Raw genomic sequence first — 25,091 nt, forward strand, 5'->3', positions numbered from 1 at the left:
GTTGCACACCACCCCCTGGTGGTCAGCACACATGATAGCGAGCGGTCAAACTCCCAGTCAAATGACCACCCGAGGGGACAATTTGCATATTAGGCTTTTATTATAAAGGATGTTATCTCGATAAATTTTTAGAGAGGAAAGGAGAGATAAAAACATCAATGATGAGAGAATTATCAATTGGCTGCTTCCTGCACATCCCCTACTGGGTACTGAGCCCACAACCCAGGCATGTGCCTTGATTGGGAATCAAACCGTGACCTCCTGGTTCATGGGTCAATGCTCAACTACTGAGCCACACAGGCTGGGCCCAATAAATTTAATTTTGAAAAAACAGTCACCTTAGTATAGAGAAATATCTAGGTTTTCAACTAAGTTTTAGTTGGAAATTCCAACTAAAAAATAACTCTAACTTCTTCAGAGATGGCCAGATTTTAATAGTGAAATTGAAAGCTAACACATTTTCAAAGGGCTAAAATGCATAATCTTGACAAATGATGAAAGACAATATCTCATATGAAAATTTATCATCATATGTGCAGAAAAAAGCACTCTCATTTTTAAAAATTTATTAATTTGTGAGAGAGAGGGAGAGAGAGAGAGAGAAAGGAAAGGAAACAGAGAGAAAGAGAAACATCGATTTGTTGTTCCACTTATTCATACACTCATTGGTTGATTCTTAGGCCATGGCCAAGTAGATCCAACTAGCTGAGTTACTTGGCCAGGGCCTAAGAAGCACTCTCTTGGTGCATTTTCCCAGAAAACCCAGGGAAAGGCCAGGATCAATGACAGAGAGAAGGAGGCAGGGTGAAAAAGAACGGTATAAGGAGCTAGTCTTAGAGTAGAGACAGCCCAACTCTCTTGGCAGAGCCCTTTCCTACTATATGTCAGGAGTTCTGACACCACTTATTCTCAAAGGAGATGCTGAGCCAACACAGATACCGCCCTGCCCAGTTAATAAAGGGTAGGACTGGCATTTGAACCTAGGACATCTGACACATCACATATGCCAATTATAATTTAAGAGAAATGAACCAGATGGTGTGGCTCAGTGGTTGAGCATCAGGCTCTGACCAAGTCACGGTTCGATTCCAGGTCAAGGCACATGCCCAGGTTTCTGGTTTGATCCCCAGTAGGAAGTGTATCTTGAGGCAGCCGATCAATGATCCTCTTTCATCATTGATACTTCTATCTCTCTCTCCCTCTCCATTACTCTCTGAAATCAGTAAAAATATTTTTTAAAACAAAAAGAAATGAGTACCGATATAACAGCAGCCTATGGGGAGAGAAGTCCCCATATTAGGAGCCGTGGAGTGTGGGCCCAACACCGGACTCCAATGTTGTAGTCTTCTGCACAGCAGGGAGGTCCTGATAGAGAGAACAGCCCTCCACAGCTTCTGTAGCGGCAGAGGAGCAAGTCTAACAAGCAGTTACCTGGTATTCAAGCTTAAGTTGGAGGGTGGGGAACTAACTACATCAAAAATACCTCAGTCTGGGAAGACAACCATATCTAGATTTCACAGACAAGAACATAACATATTTAGATCAGTATCTAATAAAATTAAAATTCTACTTTACACCCCATAGGAGACATACTTTAAAAACAGTCTTCTGGCCTGGCCAGTGTGCTCAGTGGTTGAGCATCGACCAATGAACCATAAGGTCATGGTTCGATTCCTGGTCAGGGAACATGCCAGGGGTTTGAGCTCAATCCCCAATAGGGGGCATGCAGGATGCAGGCAACCAATGATTCCCTTATCATTGATGTTTCTATCTCTCTGAAATCAATAAAAATGTATTAAAAAATAATAAATAAAAACAGTCTTCTGTAAAACCACTATTAGAGCCTACATAATAAAGATGTAATATGCAAATGGTCATTACGCCGTGAAGCATAACGACCGACAGCGTAACAACTGGATCACTGATCAGCAGGAAGATGGGGCAGCAAGCTATAAGTGGGCAGTGGAGAGCTACAGGAGGGGGCAAGGCAGCAAGCTGGGGGGTGGGCAGGGGGGCGGAGGAAGCTACAGGAGGGCAGGGCAGCAGGCTGAGAGCTACTGGAGGGCGACAGCAAGCTACTGGCACACGGATTTGTGTGCAGGGCTACTAGTTTTTAAGTAAGTGCCTAGAATCTTAAAGTATTTTAAAAGAAAACAAATTGCTTTCTTTAACTAAAAAATAATTATTATTTTTATTTGTAGAATTCTGTGAAGTTTATGAAGCACTTTTGTGAGTATCTCATTATTTGAATCTCATAATCAACCCACAAGACAGGTAATTTTATTCATTTTACAGATGAGGAAAATTATAATTAGAACTGAAGAAATTCACCCAAATTTCCACTTCTAAGGCAGATTAAGCACTCCAGCTCTGGTTTTATAACTTATGAACTCTGCATTGAAAATTATTTCAATTTAACGGTATTTCACAAACATTTGTTGAGTAATTATTAGGTATCTGGCGGTCTCACTTTGGCATTAAATATTTGATTTAAAATTAAACCATTACTGAGTCAATGATTTCACCATGGGTAAATAAAAGTGAGAGTTCAGACAAGTTTGTTGCGTTGTAATCTTTAGAATTTCAGTTAGCCAGGTTTCAAAGATTCAAAGAACTTGATTTCAAAGCAATACAGTGATTAGCTGCCCAATCCCACAGCTGATATACACTGCCTAGGACATTTCTGGTCCTGGAGAAGAGCAGATTAAAAAAAAAAAATTTTTTTTAATTGATTTCAGAAAGGAAGGTAGAGGGAGAGAGAGATAGAAACAACGATGGGAGAGAATCATTGATTGGCTGCCTCCTGCACGCCCCACGCTGAGGATTGAGCCTGCAACTGGGGCATGCGCCCTGACCGGGAATCAAACTATGACTTCCTGGTTCGTAGGTTGACATTCAACCACTGAGCCACACCAGCTGGGCAGGAGAGCAGATTTTAAAACAGCTTATATATATTTTGAAAAATTCTGTCACTCTCTCACTGTCTCTCTTCAGAGCTATCCCTTGGCCTGAGAAACGTGTATCTCAGCTTTGTCTATGCAACCTTTCTGGCGGTTCATATGCTTGTCCATTTTTCTCTTCCAAGAAGGAAGAAAATGTAGGAATAATTGAGCTGGAACAGATCTTAGAAATCATCTAATGAAATTCCTTACTTCCTTATTTTAAGAGCAATGTCAGAATGGCGCAGAGATGCCAATAGTCACACAGTGGGTTTAATATCAGAGCTGCTAGTTGAAGGGTCTTTGTTTCCTTAAATATAAGATTTTTCTAATCACCTAAATCTAAAGGAATTTTAAACCTAACATTGAGTGTAGAAGACACTTACTTTCAAAATTTTAACTCTCCTCTACATACATAAACATGAGCTAGCTCAGGGGTGGGCAAACTTTTTGACTCGAGGGCCACAATGGGTTCTTAAACTGGACCGGAGGGCCGGAACAAAAGCATGGATGGAGTGTTTGCATGAACTAATATAAATTCAAAGTAAACATCATTACATAAAAGGGTAAGGTCTTTTTTTTTTTTTTTTTTTTTAGTTTTATTCATTTCAAATGGCCCGTGGGCCGTAGTTTGCCCACAGCTGAGCTAGCTTCAGGATTGTGAGAGTTTGTGATAACCTGTCTTACCCCAGACGATAGGATCATTGGAGGTTAGGGAGCAGCATTTATTATTATTATTTATTGTTTTTACCTGAAACCCTCAATTAGAGCTCAAAAAGAAACTGGCCTGTTAACCCAAGACACATAGTCTCTTTTCTTGGTGACCATAAAAATCTGTAACAAAAACATAGGGGAATATTTGAGTGTAGGATCTACTTTGAAACAAAAAAAAAAAAAAAAAAAAAAAAGGATCTACTTTGAGGGCTTGCTGGCCAGGATTCTAACTTGTGGGCAGGTGGAGGACAGGCAGAATGCACGTTAAAAACCATCCTATCCCCCAGGCCAGCCGTGTTCGGCACAAGAGGGCACTCCCAGCTGGAAAGAGTTCCCTCACCAGGACAGGAAGGGCCGAGTGAGCCGCTAGCTTCTCCATCCTTTCAGGCGACTGCACCAAAGGTCCTGCTTCAGGGTCGGCCCACTCAGACCAGCAAAGCTGAGAGGCCTAGAGATGGCGGGGAACAAGGAAGAAAAGCAGGGGCTACCTGTTAGGAAGGGAAGCTCAGGGGCAGATGCATGCCACCGCAAGGCAGACCCTCCCTGGGATTCCTCACAGGTCAACATGCCGACCCTGACCCTGACCCAGACCCTGACCCTGACCCTGACCCAGACCCTGACCCTGACCCTCGCAGCGGGAACTTCCTCAACTCATGCCCCCCGCCCCTCACCAAACACCTGTATCCAAAGAAATGCCCCCCTCCCTGTTGGCGCGAACTCACTGGCCCTGCCAGGGGCTCTGGGTCTCGCCCGGGAACGCAGATTAAACCTTCCCCTTTCCTTTCTGACCGGCTTGATTCTCTTTGTTTCCTGCGTCACGAACTTTACACTAACAGCCACAGCTCGGGAGTGATTGCAGTTCACAGCGACCTGCTTGGCAGACAAACCCCGTAGATTTCACCACTGACAAAACCAACACAGCCAGCACAGCTACCTTGAACCCCCTGCAGATGACACCAGCTTTGCCCCCACAGGTATTCACTCACATTCACTGATGCCAGCCGCGAGAGGCTCTCCCCATTTTCTGCGCCCACCCCACCTGGAATCTGAAAACTACACTAGAAGCCAGCTCAGGCCTCTGCAGCTGTGTGAATGCAAGACGCCAGCCTAACACCCCACCCCCACCCAGCTCAGCCCAACTGCTGGGACCCACATGGAGCTGGCCCCTCCAGCGGAGCTCCTTGCATGCATGTCCCCAGTCTGACCCCCGTATCACTGGTCTCCACTGCAGTGTACACACCTGGCGGGAGCGTGTGCAGCCATGGGAGGGCAGGCAAGCAGCCTCTGAGTCTTTATTTGGTCTAACCCTTGCTGCCTCTCTTGCCCCCTACCCACTACTCCCTGTGCCTGCATCTACTCCATCCCCACACAGAGCCTACAGCTGGCCCCTGCAGGTGAGTGTTTGCATATCACCAGCTCTAGCCACCAACTATGAAAAGTGCACAGCAGAACAGCCAATCATCTCCAACCCAGCTACATGGAGGTGCCAAGGTGCCTACTAGAGCATCCAAACCCAGCCCTAATCAGCGTATTCCTGCAGTATCACTTCCCCCAAAGCTTCTCTATCGCCCAAGCAGGTGCTCCCTGCTCCCCTGGATAAGGCCAGCGAAGCAATGAGAGAACTGGGTGTCTCAAGTTTTGATTAAAGGGTAATCCCATGGAAATGGAACCATTTCAACCATTGCTACTGGTGTGGACAGGCCTTTGAAAGTCCCAGAATGTTTTATAGAAACCCAGCCTTGAGTAGAATGGGAAAAGCCTTTGGATAGGGCCAGTGGGCTGGGGTTATAACCCTATTTCTGACTCTTGTTTTCTAAAAACTCTTAACATTTTTTGCTTCATCTTTCTGAGTTAATTTCTTTGTCCATAAAATAATAGGACTAAGTAATCCCCAGGGTCTTTCTGAATAGGTGACTCTTGGCTCTGGGCAGGATTTTAGTGTTAAAACACTAGAAGGCAGCCCTAGCCGGTTTGGCTCAGTGGATAGAGCGTCAGCCTGTGGGCCAAAGGGTCCCAGGTTCGATTCCGCTTAAGGGCATGTACCTTGGTTGCAGGCTTCTCCCCGCCTGGGCCCTGGTGGGGACTCATGCAGGAGTCAACCAATCAATGTGCCTCTCTCACATCGATGTTTCTCTGTCTTTCCCTCTCTCTTCCACTCTCCCTGAAAATCAATGGAAAAATATCCTCAGGTGAGGATTAACAACAAAAACACGAAGAGCACTAGATGGCATAGCCAGGTCGAGATAAACTTCAGACTTGGAAAAGACAAGAACACAAGTGATTGCTGAGGAAGAAGGCATCTTGGCCTGGCTTGGATCCATGGTAAGCTCTGAATCCTGATATTTTCAATGAATTTCTTCATCAAATTAACAAAATTCTGATCTTTATAATCAAAATGGTTCTGAAAAATATAGGAGCATATCTGAGGCAGCATAGCTCTGGGATCAAAAGTAGGGTCAAAGGGCAGGGTAAATAGTGAAAAAAAATTTTAAGAAATAAAGGATACACTATAATTCTGTCTTTCAGGTCAAACTCAAGTTAATTTTAAAAGCTCTAAAGAGACATCAACTGAAAGAATGCTATATCACCAAGAAGTCAACATGTATAAAACCAAGCATCACCTTTCCCTCAAACTTCAATTAACTGGTCCATCCTGGCTATTTATTTTTTTTATAACGGTCAGGTCTTTATTTAAAATCTGATCTGGCAACTTAATGTTTTCCACCAACACGGGGAGCAGAAACCCTCAGAGGCTCAAGATCTTTTGCTTGGGTGCTGCCTTTTTGGGAGCCTTAGTAGCAGCCACTGCTGTCTTCTCAGATGCTTGCTTAGCCTTTCTGGCAACCTTGGCAGCCTCGGTAGTTTGTTCTCATTGAGCCTTCCTAACTTTAGGTTTCTGACTCTTGTTGGCCATTATATCAGCAAGAGCTGCACCAATGCCCAGCCAGCATGGCTCACTGGTTGAGCGTTATGCTTCAATTCCCAGTCAGGGCATATGCCCCGGTTGTGGGCTCGATCCCAGTGCGGGGCATGCAGGAGGCAGCCAATCAATGATTCTCTTTCACCATTGATGTTTCTAACTCTCCCTCTCCCTTCCTAGAAGGAAGGAAGGGAGGGAGGGAGGGAGGGAGGGAGGGAGGGAGGGAGGGAGGGAAGAAAGAAAAGAAAAGAGGAAACACTTTTATATACTGAGAAGATGAAATACCTGAGTGTAGGTCCTAGGAGGAGACGAGCAAAGAGAGAGAGAAGATGAGGTCAGATATCTGAAAGATTACAAGTCAAAAAGAAAATGTCCATATTGCTTTAGAAGAAAAGCTAAGAAAAATGAGTAGAAATTACTCAAAGCAAGTTTATATTTATTCTGATTTTTTTATTTTCCAAAGAAGTAAAAGATAATGTTTTGTTTTCAAACTACAAGTATAGGTAAGGAAAGAAGGAGGAAAAAAAGGGTCTTGTTTCAATGAAGAAAAAAAAAACCCAATCGAATTTCAGGCCGAAAGTTTTGTTTTTATAAGGGAAGGCACGCCATCTTGTGGAATTTTAGAATATTGCCATGACCAGAAAGCAGTGAGTTTGCATGTTTTAAAATTCAACCATAATTCAGCTCAACTCCTTCATCTTACAAACAAATTTATAAGGAATGAGAAAGTTTCTTTTGGAGGCGTGCACTTATAAAGCAAGACTATTATGATAGTCAGGCTAAAACTGACTTTCGCCCTATCCCCTCACTCATTTAGACTGAAGAAGGAGCCAAAAGAAGGAAGAAGAAAGTGAAGGGACAACCTGGAAAGCAAGACAATCATCAGAGCCAGTGTGTGAGTCGAGTCCAGGCCCTTCCTGGGCAAACACAAGATATAAATCGTTAGAGCTGGCAGTGGGGGTTAAATCATTACTACCAGAGTTTTAACCCAGCATCCAATTACAATTTTTTAAAATATATTTTTATTGATTTCAGAGAGGAAGGGAGAGGGAGAGATAGAAGCATTAATGATGAGAGAGAAGCATTGATAAGTTGTCTCCTGCACGCCCCCTCCCCCCTCCAGGGAATCGAGCCTGCAACCCAGGCATGTGCTCTGACTGGGAATCGAACTGTAACCTCCTGGTTCATAAGTCAACGCACAACCACTGAGCCACACTGGCCAGGTTCCAATTTGAATTTGTTTTAAGATAAGCAGTCATGGTTAAATATACATTTATACCCTGATATTAAATATGCATTTATAACTGTTTCCTGGTATATCTTTCCTTAAAATATATACAAAAAATAATTAGTGAGACATTAAAGAAATCTATGTTGTTATTTTTGTTTTTAAAGAGAAACCACAATTAACAAGATTTGCTCTAACAGGTACCATAACAACTAAACCCATTAAATGGTGCTATAATTGGTCTGATGGCACAAAATCATCACAGGCCTGGGGCCAGGGGAGACGCAAGCTGGTGCATGTCTGCTCATACAGATATAATCTTACTAGGTGGCAAGTGTATCTTGTACATATGCTTTTTATGCTCCAAAGGGATGAAGCGCTGTCCTTTCAATAACTTCCACATAAAATACTCTCAGCTAACACACAATTATTCTTTGTTGTTGTTTTTTTTTTGGTTGTTGTTGTTGTTTTAAATGTATTTCATTGATTTTTTACAGAGAGGAAGGGAGAGGGATAGTTAGAAACATGAGAGAGAAACACCAATCAGCTGCCTCCCTCACACTTCCTCCCAGAGATGTTCCCGCAACCAAGGTACATGCCCTTGACTGGAATCGAACCTGGGACCCTCAGTCCGCAGGCCGACGCTCTATCCACTGAGCTACACCGGTTAGGGCCACACAATTATTCTATAAGAAAACAGTGCCCTGTAACTGATTGTAAAACGAATTAAAAACGTTATATCTTCATGACATTGTTTAAACTTTTATAAGGCTGATTGGGGCTGGGAGGGTGTTACACTTGAGTCTGAAGAAGAAGTGATGTTTGGAAGGCAACCTGCAAGGCCCACCACAGAGCTCTCCAGTTATTCCAGTGCCTCCTGTATACCAGCACCTTCCATGCTGCAACCCTGATGAAGGCAGGAGAGGAGCCACCAGAGGCCGGGGAAGGGCCAGCTGGGAGACCTTGTGTTTCCCGTGTGGTGCGTTACCCTGGAGTGGGGTCAGGGGTGGGAGGATACTGGCTGGGAAGGGACATAAGCAAAGGTTATTATGAGATGACGGAAATGTTCTATATCTTTTAAAAGAGATTTTAAAATTGATTTTTAGAGAGAGGAAGGGAGAGAAACATCGATGTGAGAGGGAAACATCGATCGACTGCCTCCAGCACACCCCGTCCTGGGGACCAAACCCCAAACCCGACCAAGAATGGAACCGACAACCTTTTGGTGCAAGAGGACAATACCCAACCAACTGAGCCACACTGGCCAGGGTGGGATGTTCTATATCTTGATTGAGGTAGACACAATAATCAAAACTCAAAAAAAAAAAAAAAAACTTATGAATTTTATTGTACATAGTTATACTTGAATTAAAAAATAGATTGTGGTATATATTCCCTACTGGTCAGCTGAATTGCAAGATTGCAGCCTAACTGCCCGAGTTGTGGCAAAGCCGGTGTTCTAGAAAACTTGCCTCCAACATGTGACGCACAGACCAGAAGCATGGCACCACCTGGGAGCGGATGCAAATGCAGAACCTCAGGCCTCACGCAGACCTGATGCTGAATCCGAATCTGCATCATCACAGAGTCTGCAAGGAGTCCCATGCACATTAACATGTAATAAAATGTAAGCATCACACGTCCAGAGGCTTGGCAAAGTCCTTCAATGATCCTGTGAGGTAGGTGTTAGTGTCTCCACTTACAGGTAGGAACCCGAGACTCAGGAATTGGGCCTGAGGTATACAGCAGGTAAGTGGGTTCGGTCTGACTCCAAGGCCAGTGTGCTTGTGTTTCGTTTTGTGTTTTGTTGTTAATCCTCACCTGAGGACATTTTTCCATTGATTTTGAGAGAGCGGAAGGGAGGAGAAACAGAGAGAGAAACATCGATGTGAGTGAGACACATTGATTGGTTACCTCCATATGCACACTCACCAGGGCCAGGGATCAAGCCTGCAGCTGAAGTACATGCCCTTGACCAGAACTGAAACCAGGACCCTTCAGTCCAAGGACTGACTTTCTACCCACTGAGCTAAAGCGGTTAGGGCTCACACATTCTTTATAGTTTAAAGCCTTCTCAGCCTCCAGCAGCCGTGGCCTAGGCAAAGAATCGGAGGTTTACAGGACGCTGTAGTCCACTTCATTCCTGCTTTTGCAGGAAATCCTGGCGTCTGAGACGGGTGCCCTGAAGGCTCCTGCTCAGGGCCTGGGGTGAGGGTCAGGCGGTGCTGTAACACAGTGAGCACAGCTTAGAGGTGGGAGGAAAGAGCTTGATTTGGTCTGAGCCCACATATCTCATCCCTGCGGTGATTTGGGGTGCAGGTGGGGTGAAGGCCAAGGGCAGTGGGGAAAACGAAATAGATCCTAATCATTATTCCTAAAGCAAAAGATTATTAGGACTCTAATTTATCCTCCCAAATTAGATGTATGTCCACAAGGGAAGAGAACGTTTAATTTTTGCAAATAGCCTTTAAAAACTCTGGGTCTAAAAAATACTCTTTCCTCTCCCCCTTTAGGCCACTGTTCCCACCCCTTCAATGTGGGGAAACTCGGAACAGCTCAGACGTCTGGGGACAAATCCAGCAGCAAAGGGCAGCATCGTGCAGGTCAAACTTAAATAATGCTCAGCCTTGCCGTCAACAGAGAATAAAGGTGAAGAAAATCCTTTCCAAAGGCCTGTTGCTTTGATTTCCTGAAGCTTCAGTCATGTTGTTTTATACGCGGTGAAAGGCAGGCGGCACCTGACAAGAGTCATCCCTGACTTCGGCAGGTAGACAACTAGAGACCCAGCAGCCAGGAGAAGCAGAAAGTGCCCAAGGAAGTTCAGGATCATGCAAACCAAGCCCTAGGTGAGCAGCCATGGAAGTGCCTCTGAGTGTGTGAGATGGAGAAGGACCAAGAGTAGGTCCTTGGGTTTGGCTGGAGAAATCAACAGGAGCCTGCCAAACCGCAGTCCTCGCGGAGGAGGGCAGAGCTGGAGGCCCGAGGGCAAGGCAGTTAGGAGAGACTTGGTGGACGCGTGGGAACAAGGAAGAAGGTGGTGCCTGGAGGGGAAGCAGAAATCCAAGATGCCTTTGCTGAAGGTTAAGGCGATATTGTCCAGTACAGCAGCTAGTGGCACATGCCGAAATGATACTACTTTGGATATAGAGCACTAAAAACATATTATCAAAATTAATTTTACCTGCCTTCTTTCCCAATGTGACGACTAGAAAGTTTAAATTATGTCCGTGGCTTGTATCTCATTTCTATTGAACAGTGATGGAGCATTCCTTCATGGGTAATTCACCAAACATTTGTGGACAATCTCCCTGCTCCGCACTGAACAGTCAAAGCTGAAGAAACCGAGGGTCAGCTCTCAGGGGGCTTCATGCCTTTCAGGAGACGAGTGGTTAGTGTCCCGCGTGAGGTGTGCCAGAGAGGAGTGCCCTGGGTAGGGGGCACGGCAGAGCGGCATCCTGGGCCCGGCGGGCATCAGAGAAGCCCGTCTAAAGGAGGGGTGCTGGGGCTTAATCTTGAAAGACTACGGATGTTAACTAAACCGAGAAATGGAAGAAGAGTGCTCCCGGGCAAAGCTTGATCAAGCGAGAAAGGACACCACACTGCCTTAGAGTCCATGCATTTATTGAGTAAAAACAAAACCAACGGCAGACACAGTCAATTCGGTCTGCTTCCGACTGGGCTGCTGTCCGTCTGCAGCAGAGACGAACTGAGGTGAAGAGAGGATGCTGGCAGGGGACACTGAACAAAACGCTCTTCCGCGTACTGTAAAGGCAGCATCACTGGGCAGTGGGGGCCAGCTGGCACAGGCGGGGGCGCCATGTTTAATGAGCAGGGATCAAACCACAGGGCACAGGGACCTCCGAGAGAGGAGAGGGCGGGGCAGGGACGAGGTGCGACAGGGCTGGCGGGAGAGTAGTGTTCGTGCAGATCTGCTGGTTCACTTGGGGAACACAGTAACCACGTCGTAGCCTTCCGGTGGGGTGACCCGCTCTCGGGCGTGCTTTTCACAGTAGATTTGATCTTCCACAAAGAAATGGCCCTTCTGCTTCAGGTTTGTGCCACAGTCGGTGCACACGTAACACTCAGGGTGGCGGTGGTGGTCCCGCAGCTTCACGAACACGCCGCTGCGGGAGGCAGGGAGGAAGCGGCTCCGTTAGTGACAAGCACAGGAAGGTGGCACCAGGGCGAGGGGCTCCCCCAAAAGGCTCAACAAAAGGCAGATCAGGCCCCCCTTTCCTGGGGTCCAGACACTTTACTCTTGAAACCTTCCAGAAGTCTCTCCCATGTCAATAGCATGGCCCCGCTTCTTCTGTTTTTGTTTTGTTTTTAAATATATTTTTATTGATTTCAGATTAGACGAGAGAGGGAGAGAGAGAGATAGAAACATCAATGATGAAAGATAATCATTGATCAGCTGCTGCCTGCACGCCCCCTCCTGGGGATCAAGCCTGCAACCTGGGCCTGTGCCCTTGACCAGAACTGAACCTGGGACCCTTCGGTCTGCGGGCCAACACTCTATCCACTGAGCCAAACCAGCCAGGGCTTCGTCTGGTTTTATATGTTCATACCCTAAGGGTTCTCTGCCGAGGAAATCGGCACCTGCCTCCGGGGCACAGAACCTACCTGGCCGCTCAGCTCCGTATTCCAGGTGGGGTTTCTTTTCTTCCCATCACACCCAGCATGTGCAACATTCAGCACTTTCCTCACTGTCGTGGTTTACTCAACGTGTAGGGTCCCCAATGCCCGGGGAAGGCAGATACTCACACGATGCCGGTGCCGCATTTGTCACACATGGGCAACTTCTGGGCATTTCCAATCGATGCAGCCACTTTGGTGACCGGAGCTTTAACACTTCTGAATCCCGAGGGCTTGTTGGGATCCCCTAAAATGAGGAACACACGTGGGTTGGTTGTGAAGGGCAGGATTGCATAAGCAGCCCTCAACTCTTTCTGAGCCATCTGTGTGTGCGTCCCAGCAAGGCCATGGGCGATGGAGTCAGACAGACCTGACGGCGATCCTGGGTGAGTTACTTAATTTCTCTGGCTCCCAGTTTCCTTTTCTATAAAACAGATTGCTTTTTGTTTGCTTGTTTTTCCTTCACGGTGTCACAAAAAGACTTTAAAACGCACATAAAGCCCTCCCACAGTACCTGGCACGTGGTCGGCCCACAAAACACTCATTACATTCTGATTAAATACATGCAAACAATGATAAGGGTACTTAAAAATGCCTTAGAAAGAATAAACCAATGGAAATATTATCTGATCATCAAAAGACTGTGTTTAGAGGGTGAAAAAACCCAGTTCCCCAGAACAAACACTACAGCAGCGCGCGACGAGCCGCCGGAGGAAAATCGCCTGCTACCAAGCACAGCAAGCAGCTTCCTGAAGTCAGCTCCGGGCACCTCAACCACCCGTGGCCGGGTGCTGACCGGGCCACAGCCCAGTTCACTGCGTCTTTGGAGCTCCAGGCCACGGCAGCTATTAGTAACAGTAAGCTCCCAATTCTACCACCGTTGCTGTATATCTGGCTGGCTGTGTTTCCATATCCCTTATTTCTCTACCGTGATGTGGGCTAGTTGTATTGTTATGTTCACTGGCTATATGCACGCCTCTGTCCAGATTGCAAACTAACAGAACACTAGAACGCCGTTCTACATCTTTTTCAATATTCCACAGAGCCTAGCGTAGGGATTAGCAAATCACAGAGGCTCAGTAAGTACCTGGGAAGGAAAGGTGAAATGTCATGATGAATGCATGATGGTCTCTACCTTAGTCCAACATGCTTTGACTCAAGAAGCTAGAGGAGAGAAGGAGGGAGGGGCACCAGAGCCTCCTACTAGGCGGAGAGTCCACCTCCCTTTGTGCAATAAGAAGTAAATTCAAAACTGGGCACAAGCTGGAGCAGTTGGATGAACCCATCCCGGCTGCAGCTTGTTCGGCTCTGCAGCGCCACCTGCTGATGCAATTTTCTTCTCTCTCTTATTCAGCCAACACTGCAAACTCAAAGTTCATTTTACCGCCCTCTCAACCAACTTATAGTAAAAATACCAGCTCCCTTAGCACTCTGGGCAACTACCAACATTTCCAAATTTTCATTCTTTCAGGGAACCTTGAATATCAAAGCTTTCTGGAGAAAAAAAATGAAAATGAGTTGAATAAAGCACAGCTTTCTTTTTATCCATCTCACTGCTTAACATGGCTCCCCATGGTCTAATATAATCCAATTCCTGGTCCTTAACATAGCACCTGGTGACCTCCATGATCTGACTCCAGACCATCTGAGGATTCTCCTGGAACCCCGGGCATCAGCCATTATGAACCTCAATACTTAATGAGCAAGTCCAGGTTTCTTATCTCAGAACCTCTGTGATTTCCCTGTGTTTTTCTCAACCCATGACGTCTCCTTACAAATTTTCTCTCGTTGAAAGCCTCCTTTAATAGACAAATAAGTGGGTAAACAAGAGATGGTATATATGTATCATACTGTTCAGTTTTAAAAAGAAAGGACCTTCTGGCCCAGTGGTTGAGCATCAACCTATGAACCAGGAGGTTACAGTTCAATTCCCCGTCAGGGCACAGGCCCGAGCTGTGGGCTCCATCCCCAGTAGGGGGCGTGCTGTTTCTATCTTTTTCTCCCTCTCCCTTCCTCTCTGAAATCAACAAAAATATGTTTTTTTGAAAAGAATCCTATATACTAAGAGAAGAATATGCTAATTAGCTGTTACGCCCTGAGGCGTAACACCAAGTGCATCACAACCAGATCATGGATCAGCAGGAGGGTGGGCTAGTGAGGCACAAGCAGGCTGCGGAGAGCTACAGGAGGGGCAGGGCAGCAACTATGAGGGGGGGAGGGGGAACTACAGGAGGGCGGGGCAGCGGACCCAGAGCTACAGGAGGGCAGCAGCGACCTACTGGCGCAAGCATTCGTGCGCAGGGCTACTAGTAATAATAATGAAAAGAAATGAAAGGTCCTTCTAACACAAGCTACAACATGAATGAACCTTAAGGACGTTATGCTGAGTGAAATAAGCCAGTCACAGAAGGACAAATATGGTTTGATTCCATTCATAGGAAACCCCTGAGACAGTCATGGAAACAGAAAGCAGAATGGTGGTTTCCAGGCACTGGGGGAGTTAGTGTTTCATGGGCACAGAGTTTCAGTTCTGCAAGATGAAGAGTTCTGTGATGAATGGAGGTGACTGTGGCACAGCATGAATGTACTTAATGCCTCTGAACTGTACACTTCAAAATGAGAAGACCCATTACAAGTCTTTGGAGTTATCACCAAATCGTGCTGCACGCCCGTAGGGGCCTCAATGACTGCACCTGCCACCTGACCATGTGCTGCTTCCTTCATGCGGAAACAAGGGCTTAGAGGTCTCACAGCGGGTCAAGGGCAGGTCCCGGGTGCAAGTCTTGTCTACCATGCAGTGTGGCTTTACCAACCAGAGCCTTCTTGAATGACAGAAGCCCTCATCAGGGGTTCCCAGTGCAGCAGACAGCCTCCTAACGCTGACTCCTAATGCTCCTGTGAGAGGAAACAGCTGGGCTAGATGTGGTGGGTGCTCGTTCATATTCTCTCTCTCTTTGTCTCTCTCTCCTCACTTCTCCTCTCCTCTCCCTCCCTCTCCCAGCTTTTAGGATCTTAAAAGTCACGCCTTGCAAAGCACACTGTGCTCTTTCCACAGTGGGGTGGGGGGCACCCTGCAGTCACCTTTGTTTGCACAATGACTGGATGACTAGCCCTCGCCCGGGCCTTGAACAAGAGCCGCTGGCCACCCGCAGAGCTGATTACCTTTCTCCTCCGATTCCAGGATCTCCTGCAACACCAGGAATGACGTGGACTGTTTCGGGGGCTCATTTAACTCCTGTTTCTCCTGAAGCATCTTGTAAACTTCGGATTCTTTGTCAATGACGAGTCCGCTTGGAGACTGAGAATGCTCTAAGCTGTAAAGAATGTTTGGAAATTCATTAAGACATGTCAGAAGTTAAAAAAGCTCCCCGGGCACCCCCTTCCAAGGGAGGACACCCCTGAACCAAAGGGTGGGGGGGCCCCATGCTGATGGAAGGCCTCCTGCCGATACCGCGAGGTGCCCAGAGCCAGAGCTGGCTGCTGCCTCAATGCCGTCAGGAGCTATCTTTCAGAAGAGTTTTAGTCACTCAATTACATGTTGGCCTAATCCCATGGAATGGGAATGTTTTGCTTCTTTCTAAATTACATAAACAACATTATGCCAAGAGAAAATTTAGCAACGGGAAAAAGTCAACCGCGACCTGACCACGGAAACCCCAGCGGGTCCCTGAGCACAGGCCACGTGTTCCCTCCCCCGGCAGAAATCGCAGTGCCCGGGTTCCTAAGGACAGCAGCCTGCCGCTGCCTCTCTGAACCTCATACTCCTCATGCAAGGGGCTCTGGTCTCCTCGCCCACAACACAGGACGACAGCATCTGCCCCACCCTGCCCCGCCCACAGGGCTGGCCCTGAGGATGAAAAACCCCAGGGCTTTGTAAACTGTCCAGTTCTGTTCTGCTGCAAGGAGGGGGCAGAGGCCTCCGCGCAGACCCAGGGACTGAGCAAGCCAGCCTTGCCTCCCGCACCTTCCGGTCTTCCTGGGTTCCCCAGACAGGATGAGACAGGCGGGGCTGGGGGCTCCTTCCCCCAGGGCCCATGTTCCAGGGAGGAGTCTCTGAGTTAGAAGAGGGGGGAGACTCAGTCCCCTTAACCTGACATCTGTCCTGATCCCAGGCCTCCCAGCACCCCCACCCCCACCCCCACCGCATGCCCAAGCCACACCACCGCACAGCAGCACAATAGACCCGCCTTGCAACTTGTCCTTCGTCTTGTGTTCAACCAGAGGCCACAGTGGTATTTTAAATAATTTTTTGAAAATTGGATTTGGAGAGGAAGGGAGAGGGAGATAGAAACATCAATGATGAGAGAGAATCATTGATTGGCTACCTCCTACACGCCCGTTACTGGGGATCAAGGCCGCAACCCAGACCTGTGCCCTGACGGGGAATCGAACTGTGACCTCCTGGTTCATAGGTCGACACTCAACCACTGAGCCACACCAGCTCTGGGCCACAGTGGTATTTTAAACACAGGAATCAGACTGTTGAGATGTGGCTCAAGTGTTCTCATCCGACTTAGGACCACATATGTGGTTTTAGTAACAAAATACAAATTTAATCAAATGCATCTCCTGGGGAGTAAATGTTCACTACAACATAGAAAGGCCCTGAAAGATGTGGCTCTGCTTTCCTCTCTAAACAGGTCACCTCCTGCCACTCAGCCACAGATGCTTTTCCAGAAGCTGCCACCTCCGAGGGTAGAGGGACAGTGTGCCCAGGGAGCCAGGAGCAAATACCAGGAGGTGGTGCAATCTATCCACGCGGCAAGTATGTGAGCAGCTGTAGTTTGTGAGTAACGAACCACACGCCTTCCAGTCCACCAGGCTGTCTCCCAGGTAAGGACGCAGGCAGATGCAGGCCGTGGCTGCCAACCGTTTCTCAGCGAATCTAACCACCTTGTCCTTAGGGCTGAGGCCATGGTTACACATGCAAATGAATTACAGTGATTATGTTCTACTCACTCATTTCCTACCCATGGAGTAGTTATTTCACATTCCATTTTAAAAAGAAAACGGAGGTATATGTTTCCTGGGCCATTCTCCCCAAGTTACCGCCCCCTCCCTCCCTTATGCGTCAGCCTCCTGGGGCACTGGGTGCTCATGTCCGGCTGGAGGCGGCGTCACCTGCTCCAGTGGAACTCCAGGTTACCCCTTTGACTACAATCAGGCTCTCACGATAGAGGACGAAGCCCTCAAGCAATGACACATGCTTTGCTGATGCCACGCAAGGTCAGGATTCAAGAAGGAAGGCTCATCAGATGGTCACTCCCGCTGGCTGCCATGGTCCCTGCCTTTGCCTGTCCCTCCCACCCGCAGGGAACTGTGGGAGCCTCCCAAGGGCCACCTTGAAGAACAGCTTTAACCAGGAGCCATGTCTTCCTCGGGCCCACCTATCAGGACCGAGGTTCGAGCTCTATGCCTCACTCTTTCTTTGGGTCTGGAATTCTGAGCTTGCCCTATAATAAATGTATTATATTATTTTTGGTGACTCTTTTTTCCTCTTACATTTAGGACTATTTTAAAATCAAGATCAGACCATGGAATGTGCTTGGGGAGAATTTTCCCCCTTCTTGGGTGTATGCTGTTATGTCTGGAAGCCGCCGAGGGAACGCTAAAAACGACAGAACCCAAACCACAAGGTCATCACATATTCCCCCAGCAAACAGTCCTGCAAAGCATTCCCAGGATTAAAAAAGGGAAAACAATTCACAGTTTTTCTCAAATAATGGTAATATATTCCTACCACTTGACAATTTATAAAGCACTTCCAATGCCCATTACCTTATTTGAAGCACTGATATACAGCTAATTCAGAAATAGTATCCTAAGACACTAAGTCTTAGACATCAGACTAGGAGATATTCATAAATGACTTCACAATATCTTAAAAAATAATTCTAGGACAAAAATACACATTAGAAATGCAGGAGGAGAAAGTACTGTCACTTTTATATATAGTAACAGCATTGAAGGAAAGAATTCCATAGTGATAAGGTTTCAAAAAATATCATATGCATGACTGAGTCACCGGGAGGAAAGAAAACTTGTAGGGGTGGGATGCCAAGAGTCACCACATTCTTCTAAACCCAATCTTTCCAATTGTAGTAGCAACATACAAGTTTAACGATTTCAACTGCTTCGGAGTAACTACACATTACAGTGGTGTCTCCTAGCCCTTGTTTCTTCCTGAGTCGTATTTGGTGCTGACTCATATGTGGTGCATTCAGTTACCTAAATGTTTACTATTTTCTCCTACTCTTTTAGGCCCTGACCGTGTCTCCCCAGGGACATCACAGACAGGCCACTCCCAGCCTGTGGAGGTGGCTGACACCGCCAGGCATTTTAGAATGTAAGAAGAAACTCCCTTGAGCTGGCTTCCAGAGGAAGATTTCAGAGGCCTACCCTATAGCCTTGCACGACACACAGGCCTGCTCCAGCCACAGGAGCAGCTGGGGTGAAGGTCAGAATGGCAAGGGGACAGGGAACAGCCTGGCTCTGGGAGCTGGATCAGCACTGCGAAAACACAGGTAAATGGAAAGACATCCATGTTCATGGACAGGAAAAGTTAATGTTGTTAAAATGTCCAATAAAATACCCATACTGCCCAGCCCGTGTTTGCTCAGTGGTTGAACACTGACCCATGAACCAAGAGGTCCGCAGTTCGATTCCCAGTCAGGGCACGTGCCTGGAGTTTCAGGCTCAATCCCCAGTAGGGGGCATGCAGGAAGCAGCTGATCAATGTTTACTTCCCTCTCCCTTCCTCTCTAATAAAAACATGTCTTTTAAATGATTTAGATGATGTATGTTACACTATGTGTTTTTAACCAAACAATAAAAAAGACAAATCCTTAGAACAGAAAAAAAGGAACCAATGATACATTTCAAAAATCTCAAGAGCCCTAGCTGGTTGGGCTCAGTAGATAAAGCGTCAGCCTTTGGACTGAGGGGTCCCAAATTCTATTCCAGTCAAGGGCACATGTCTGGGTTGTGGGCTCGATACCTAGGAGGGGGTGTGAAGGCAGCCAATCAATCAATGACTCTCTCTCATCATTGATATATGTATCTCTCTCTCCCTCTCCCTTTCTCTCTAAAATCAATAAATATATATATATATTTAAATTATTTTTTAAAATCTCAAAAAATGAAATAAGTCTCCAGTGAATTATGCTGAGTAATAAAAAGCCAATCCCTGAAAGTTACATACTGTATGATCCCATCAGTATAACATTCTCGAGCTAACAAAACGATAAAAATGGAGAGCAGATTAGGGAGTTACCAAGGGGGGGTGGTTGGGAGGGTGCAGGGATAGGAGGGAAGCAGGTGTGGCTATGAACGAGCAGCCTGAGGAATCCTTGAGGTGACGGACATGTTCTGTCTTGACCGTATTCATGTCCGTATTTTAGTTTTGTTGTGCTATAGTTTTCAAGACGTTACCATGGAGGGAAACTGGGTAAAGGGTGCAAGGGTCCTTGCTATTATCTCCTGTAACTGCAAGTGAATTACGCCAAAATAAAAAGTTTAACTCATTTTAAGAATCCTTCCCCCAGTGATGTGCAGATAATACTAACTATCCCCCAAAGTGCTAATTGGAAATGTTAGTGCCTGATTTTCATCCAGGTTCGGGTAAAGAAGATACACTGACTCGGATAAACCCTGCTGTCTGGGATACCCTGGTCACCCAATGTTCACAAAAAATGCAATTCGTGTTTAGAAGGGGAGCCGGGTCAGAACGCCCCCTAAGGCAGTGATGGCGAACCTTTTGAGCTCGGCCTGTCAGCATTTTGAAAAACCCTAACTTAACTCCGGTGCCGTGTCACACATAGAAATTTTTTGATATTTGCAACCATAGTAAAACAAAGACTTGTATTTTTGGTATTTATTTTATATATTTAAATGCCATTTAACAAAGAAAAATCAACCAAAAAAATGAGTTTGCGTGTCACCTCTGACCCGCGTATCATAGGTTCGCCGTCACTGCCCTAAGTTTTAGTCTTCTAAGGCCTGGATGCTGGGCCTGTAATAAGAAACCAGAGGAGTAATTACGGGCCCGGGAGAAGGGGGGGAACACCCAGACTCTCTGTGGCTGCGGGCAGTTCAGCCGGAGGGGCCAACAGCCACCTCCCGACGGAGCTTTTCTTCCGGTCCAGCTCCGAGTGAGTCAGGCCTAACATAATCCCTCCTACCAGCTGGATAGAACAACGCATCTCATCATCTCCTCTGCACCTGCTTACAAATCCGCCTGGTGAGTCTATGGCAGGGTCGCCTGAAAACACAATGTGGAACTAGTATCTTGAGACCGTCGTGTTGGTTATGGGAACCCAACTGATGACTTCAGGGAGGGGCCGCCGATACACAGAACGGTGACTAGCCGCACTGGTTGGCTGAACTTAAGCTGCGGTGCTGGGAAAGAAAGAAGCTTATCATTAAGTCACAGCAAAACGTGACTTCTCCGTGACGCCCATCTCCGTGCTTCTGCTCCTCTGGGGGAAGCCCCTGTGCTCCGGGGTGAAGGGCGAGGAGTCCCTTACGGGCAGTGAGATCAGCAGTAACTGAGCACCTGCCAGGGGCCAGGCACCAACGTGAGGGCTCCTCACGCATGCATTTCGTTCTCTCAGTAGCTGGGGGATAGGCAGTATGACCCGCACTCCATGGGAAGAAGACGAAGTCTGAGGGAAGCTTTCCGGCTTGCCCGTGATCACGCCACTAGTAAGAGGCAGAGCTAGAACTGGAGCCCAGGCCCCGCGATCTACACAGCCTGTACCTTTAGGAAAGTATCCAGCACCATCACATAGATCAAGGGTGGGGAACCTTTTTTCTGCCAAGGGCCATTTGGATATTTATAACATCAATCTCGAGCCATACAAAATTACCGACTTAAAAACTGGCCTGCTATATTTGGTCAAACATTTAATATGCTCACCCCTCATGCCTTGGCAGGGCCAGACCAAATGATTTCTCAGGCCGGATGTTCCCCAGCCCCGACATAGATAATGAAATCTAGGCCCCGAATCATCACAAAAGGACCCGAGAGCCCCTAAACTCAGTTCAAAGAGGTCAGACGGCAGGTGAAAGTTGAATGCCGGACAGAGCAGTATTTCCTGCGCCCACAGGTACACAGGAGGCGCTCACTAAATGACTGTTAAACTGAACAGATCCAGCGGCCCTCCCACGCAGCTGTGCGTGTCCTGGGAGGACTGGCGGGTCCCCCGCACCTGCCTTCCCAGTTAAATTGGGAAATGACAATGCCGTCTGTGTTCTTGTCTGATGGGGACATGGCCCTGGGACGTCCTACAAGACACACACACACACACACACACACACACACAAGGCTGCTTTGAAGTGCACGGGACAAAGAAACTCAGAGTCAGCCCCGAGAGGTCAGGGATGACCTCAGATGCCAAGTATGAAGTAGCAATTCTGGAACCTCAGGATTTCACAGACTAAATGGCGGAGGTGCGGGGGGTGGGGGGGGGGTGCAGGGCAGGCAGCTAGCCTTGGGGAGAAAAGCAAGGGGCGCCTTCCTTTGCTGGGGGTGCACAGGGGCTGCTCTAGGAACAGGTCGGTAAGCAGAGACCCCACAGGCAGGCAGCACAGCCTGTCCGGGCGGTTTCTGGGCCGTGAGCTCCTGGTGTTCCCAGTTTCTGGATTCATCCTCGGAGTCTGGGATGGAGTGGGACCTGGGCCCCTCTGGCGAGGAAATCTGAAAGGAGACTTCGGATAAAGGCTCAGAGGCCCCTGCAGCCAACAAGTCTTCGACCGGAGGGGACCGGGGCTGAAGGGAAGGCTTGCACAGTGTCCGAACAGTCTCAGACCTAATTGTTTCAGACTGAGGGAGGGAGCAGGCGGGGAGCATGAGAGAGGAAGAAAGGAGACATTAATGAAGGAGTAATGGCCAGAGCCATACTAAAAATACCTCCCAGGCACATATTCCTCCCCGTGCATAGCAGCTCTTTCAATTAGGATGTGTCATTTCCTGGGTTACTGACTCCAGAGCAGGGAACATTCCAGTCGGGGACAGTGACAGGAGGTCACATTCTCAGCCTCCCCCAGCACCAAGGCAGCAAAGAAGAGCAATCATGGCCAGGGTGTTTCCACCACTCAGCTCCCCCCGAGCTGCTGGAGAGAAAGCCGCCCTTCAGTGTGTTCCCGTGGAAAGCCTGGGCGGCCCAGCATGCTCTCTGTCTCGGGTACCCCGAAAGCTCCCCCCCCCCGTCACCCCGAAGGCCATCATCATCTCAAGCCAGCAGGCCCTGCAGGAATCAGAATCTGGGGAAGAAACATCAGTAGCCATTTTGCCTTGGTTACTGCAATGACTGCAGGGACAGCTGGTAAAGCCAAAGTCACATAGCCAAGTACCCCCTGCTGGACGCTAAGAAACTGGAACGGAACTCGCAGTGCCTTTCGGTGCCGAGCACGGGAGACCTGCATGCAGCGGTTGCCCAATGCCATCTGGCTCTTCTTCAGAGAAAGGGGAACTACACGGGTGATTCGGCAAAATGTGACTTCAAGAGGCCCCACACAGCCCTTTCCAAACACTGGAGTTGCTTGGAACCTCTTGTGCCTTAACGTCTCCTACCCGGCATTTGAAGCAATGGACTTGCAATGTGACCACCCTCAGAGCTGGGCAAATTCTTATTTATTTTTTTTTAATATTTTTTATTGATTTTTTACAGAGAGGAAGGGAGAGGGATAGAGTTAGAAACATCGATGAGAGAGAAACATCGACCAGCGGCCTCCTGCACACCTCCCACTGGGGATGTGCCTGCAATCAAGGTACATGCCCTTGACCGGAATCGAACCTGGGACCTTTCAGTCCGCAGGCCGACACTTTAGCCACTGAGCCAAACCGGTTTGGCTGGGCAGGTTCTTATTAAAGGTGAATTGGGGAGACACTGAACAACGAAACGGGTTCAGAGCTAACACAAGAACTGCAGATTCCACTCGATCCTCAGAGATCAGACAAGTCTGGACCACACGTATTTTCCAACAACTTTGATTGTCACCAACATTAAAGATCAGGAAATTTCAGCTAAAAAGAGGCATGTAGACTTCCGTTTCATTGCAGCTAATCAGCAAAAATGAGGCTCCGAGGCCAGCATGCGGGGACTGGCTGGAGCCAAGGATTGGTTCCCCTCTGGATGGGGCGTGCACGGGCCAGCCGTCTCGGGCCGCTCTGCTCCCGTCGGCACTCACAGCTCTGCCCTCGTGTCCGTATCGCCTCTGCCACCTTTGGGTATTTGACATGGCAACTGGTGACGTAGTCCATCGCCCTTTCACCCACAGAAAACTGGTCCCATCTCTTACTCTCCATCCCCAAACCCACTCTTTGCCACGATCTGTGGTGTTCCCAGTGTCTGGATTCATCCTCAAAGCGTTTGGGATGGAGCAGACCCTGGGTCCCCCCTGCTGAACAGAGACAGAGAGGCAGCTGTGGCCCAATGGTCAGAGACAGGAAGGGACACACCTCCCCCGTCCTGAGCAAGATGCTTCCTGAGACCGCTCCACGCTGCACACCTGCAGCCCACCCGGCCCTGGGCAAACCTTGGTATCCGCACAGACTTCTCGTCTTTCTGTTATTTCTACTGGCCACTCAGGGAAAAGGCAAACCAAAACTCGCATCGTGGCGTGCTGTCCCCTTGCTCGGACCGGATGGTGAACACAGCAGAAAGCCCCACTGTAAATACTGAAGGATTTCTCAGGAAGCAGCGGAGTTGCCGCGGAGGGAGTGTGGCCAGACGTATCAAGACAATAACACAGATCTCAGCGAGTAATGGATGACTCTGCGCCGGACACAATACCGGGCATTTCACGGGTTACTTCTTATTTTTACAACAGCCCTACGGGGCAGGGAGCATTACCTCCTTTACAGAGATGAGGAGAATGCAGGCAGAACAAACTGCTGGAGTAAACCTTTTTCTCCCCCGGCCCGCGGCTCAGCCTGCCCCCACCTGCCTGCCCAGCCACGCCTGGCCTAGAGGAGAATTCAGGAGCCCACTCACCCTCTGCCGTTCGTCTCTGGCCCACCGGCTGCCGTCTTTGCCTCCAAAGCGCTGTTGAAGTTGGAGATGTTTTCAGAGGAGTAGAGGCCGGAGGGGTTGTTGTACTGGTTTGTGATGACCCTGGGGGCAGAGCCGGAGGCAGGCGAGGCGGTGAAGGGCATGGCGCTCCGGTTGTGGGCACTTCCTATGTGCAGGACCTCCTGCAGGCGGAGATCAGAGGAGAAATCAAGGCGGGGGCATCCTACATACCCTCTCAATGGACAGCCGGCCGAGGGAGGGAGACAGGTGTTCCATGAGCTCCAAAGGCCCTGGCTCAACGCCAAACTTCAGCTGAGGGGCTCCAACGTACCCACTAGCCGTGGGCAACAGCCAGGATTCTCACAAGCTGGGCGCGCGGACAGAGTCACATGCCAGCTCGGCCGTCTGGCTCTCCCCTGAGGCCAGAGAAGCTCACCTCCTGATGGGGAGCCCAGGGCAGGACACCCCGGGTGCCCTGAAGCTGAAACACCCTTCCAGGGCACATTCTGGGGGGACTCGGGTACCAGGAGGACAAGAACAGGCAGTCACTTCTGGGCCAGTGCAAAGCAAGAGGCGCTAGAAGGTGGAGATAAAGTTCCCGGAACAGAGAGGGTTAGACAAACAAGGTAAGAGGGCCGTGG

At 48.2% G+C, this 25,091-nt stretch overlaps 1 protein-coding gene across 2 annotated transcripts in view; it reads right to left on the reverse strand.

The window, feature by feature from the left end:
• Positions 1 to 11,405: 11,405 nt before the first annotated feature.
• PDLIM1 (PDZ and LIM domain 1) overlaps positions 11,406 to 25,091 on the reverse strand; it is a 35,537-nt gene continuing 21,851 nt past the window's right edge. Inside the window, exons 4-7 of one of the 2 annotated variants that reach the window (XR_013996722.1) lie at positions 24,433 to 24,632; positions 15,599 to 15,750; positions 12,425 to 12,683; positions 11,406 to 11,925 (exon numbers count right to left, since the gene is read on the reverse strand). Coding sequence is in view for 1 of the 2 variants with exons in the window: in XM_081104357.1 (XP_080960483.1) it covers positions 11,739 to 11,925; positions 12,566 to 12,683; positions 15,599 to 15,750; positions 24,433 to 24,632 (657 nt within the window). In the remaining variant the exon portion in view is untranslated. The remainder of the gene's footprint in view (positions 11,926 to 12,424; positions 12,684 to 15,598; positions 15,751 to 24,432; positions 24,633 to 25,091) is intronic. The other variant, XM_081104357.1, reaches the window with a different exon arrangement.

Source organism: Myotis nattereri, assembly GCF_964212035.1.
Source record: "Myotis nattereri genome assembly, chromosome: 13".
Lineage (NCBI taxonomy): Eukaryota > Metazoa > Chordata > Mammalia > Chiroptera > Vespertilionidae > Myotis > Myotis nattereri.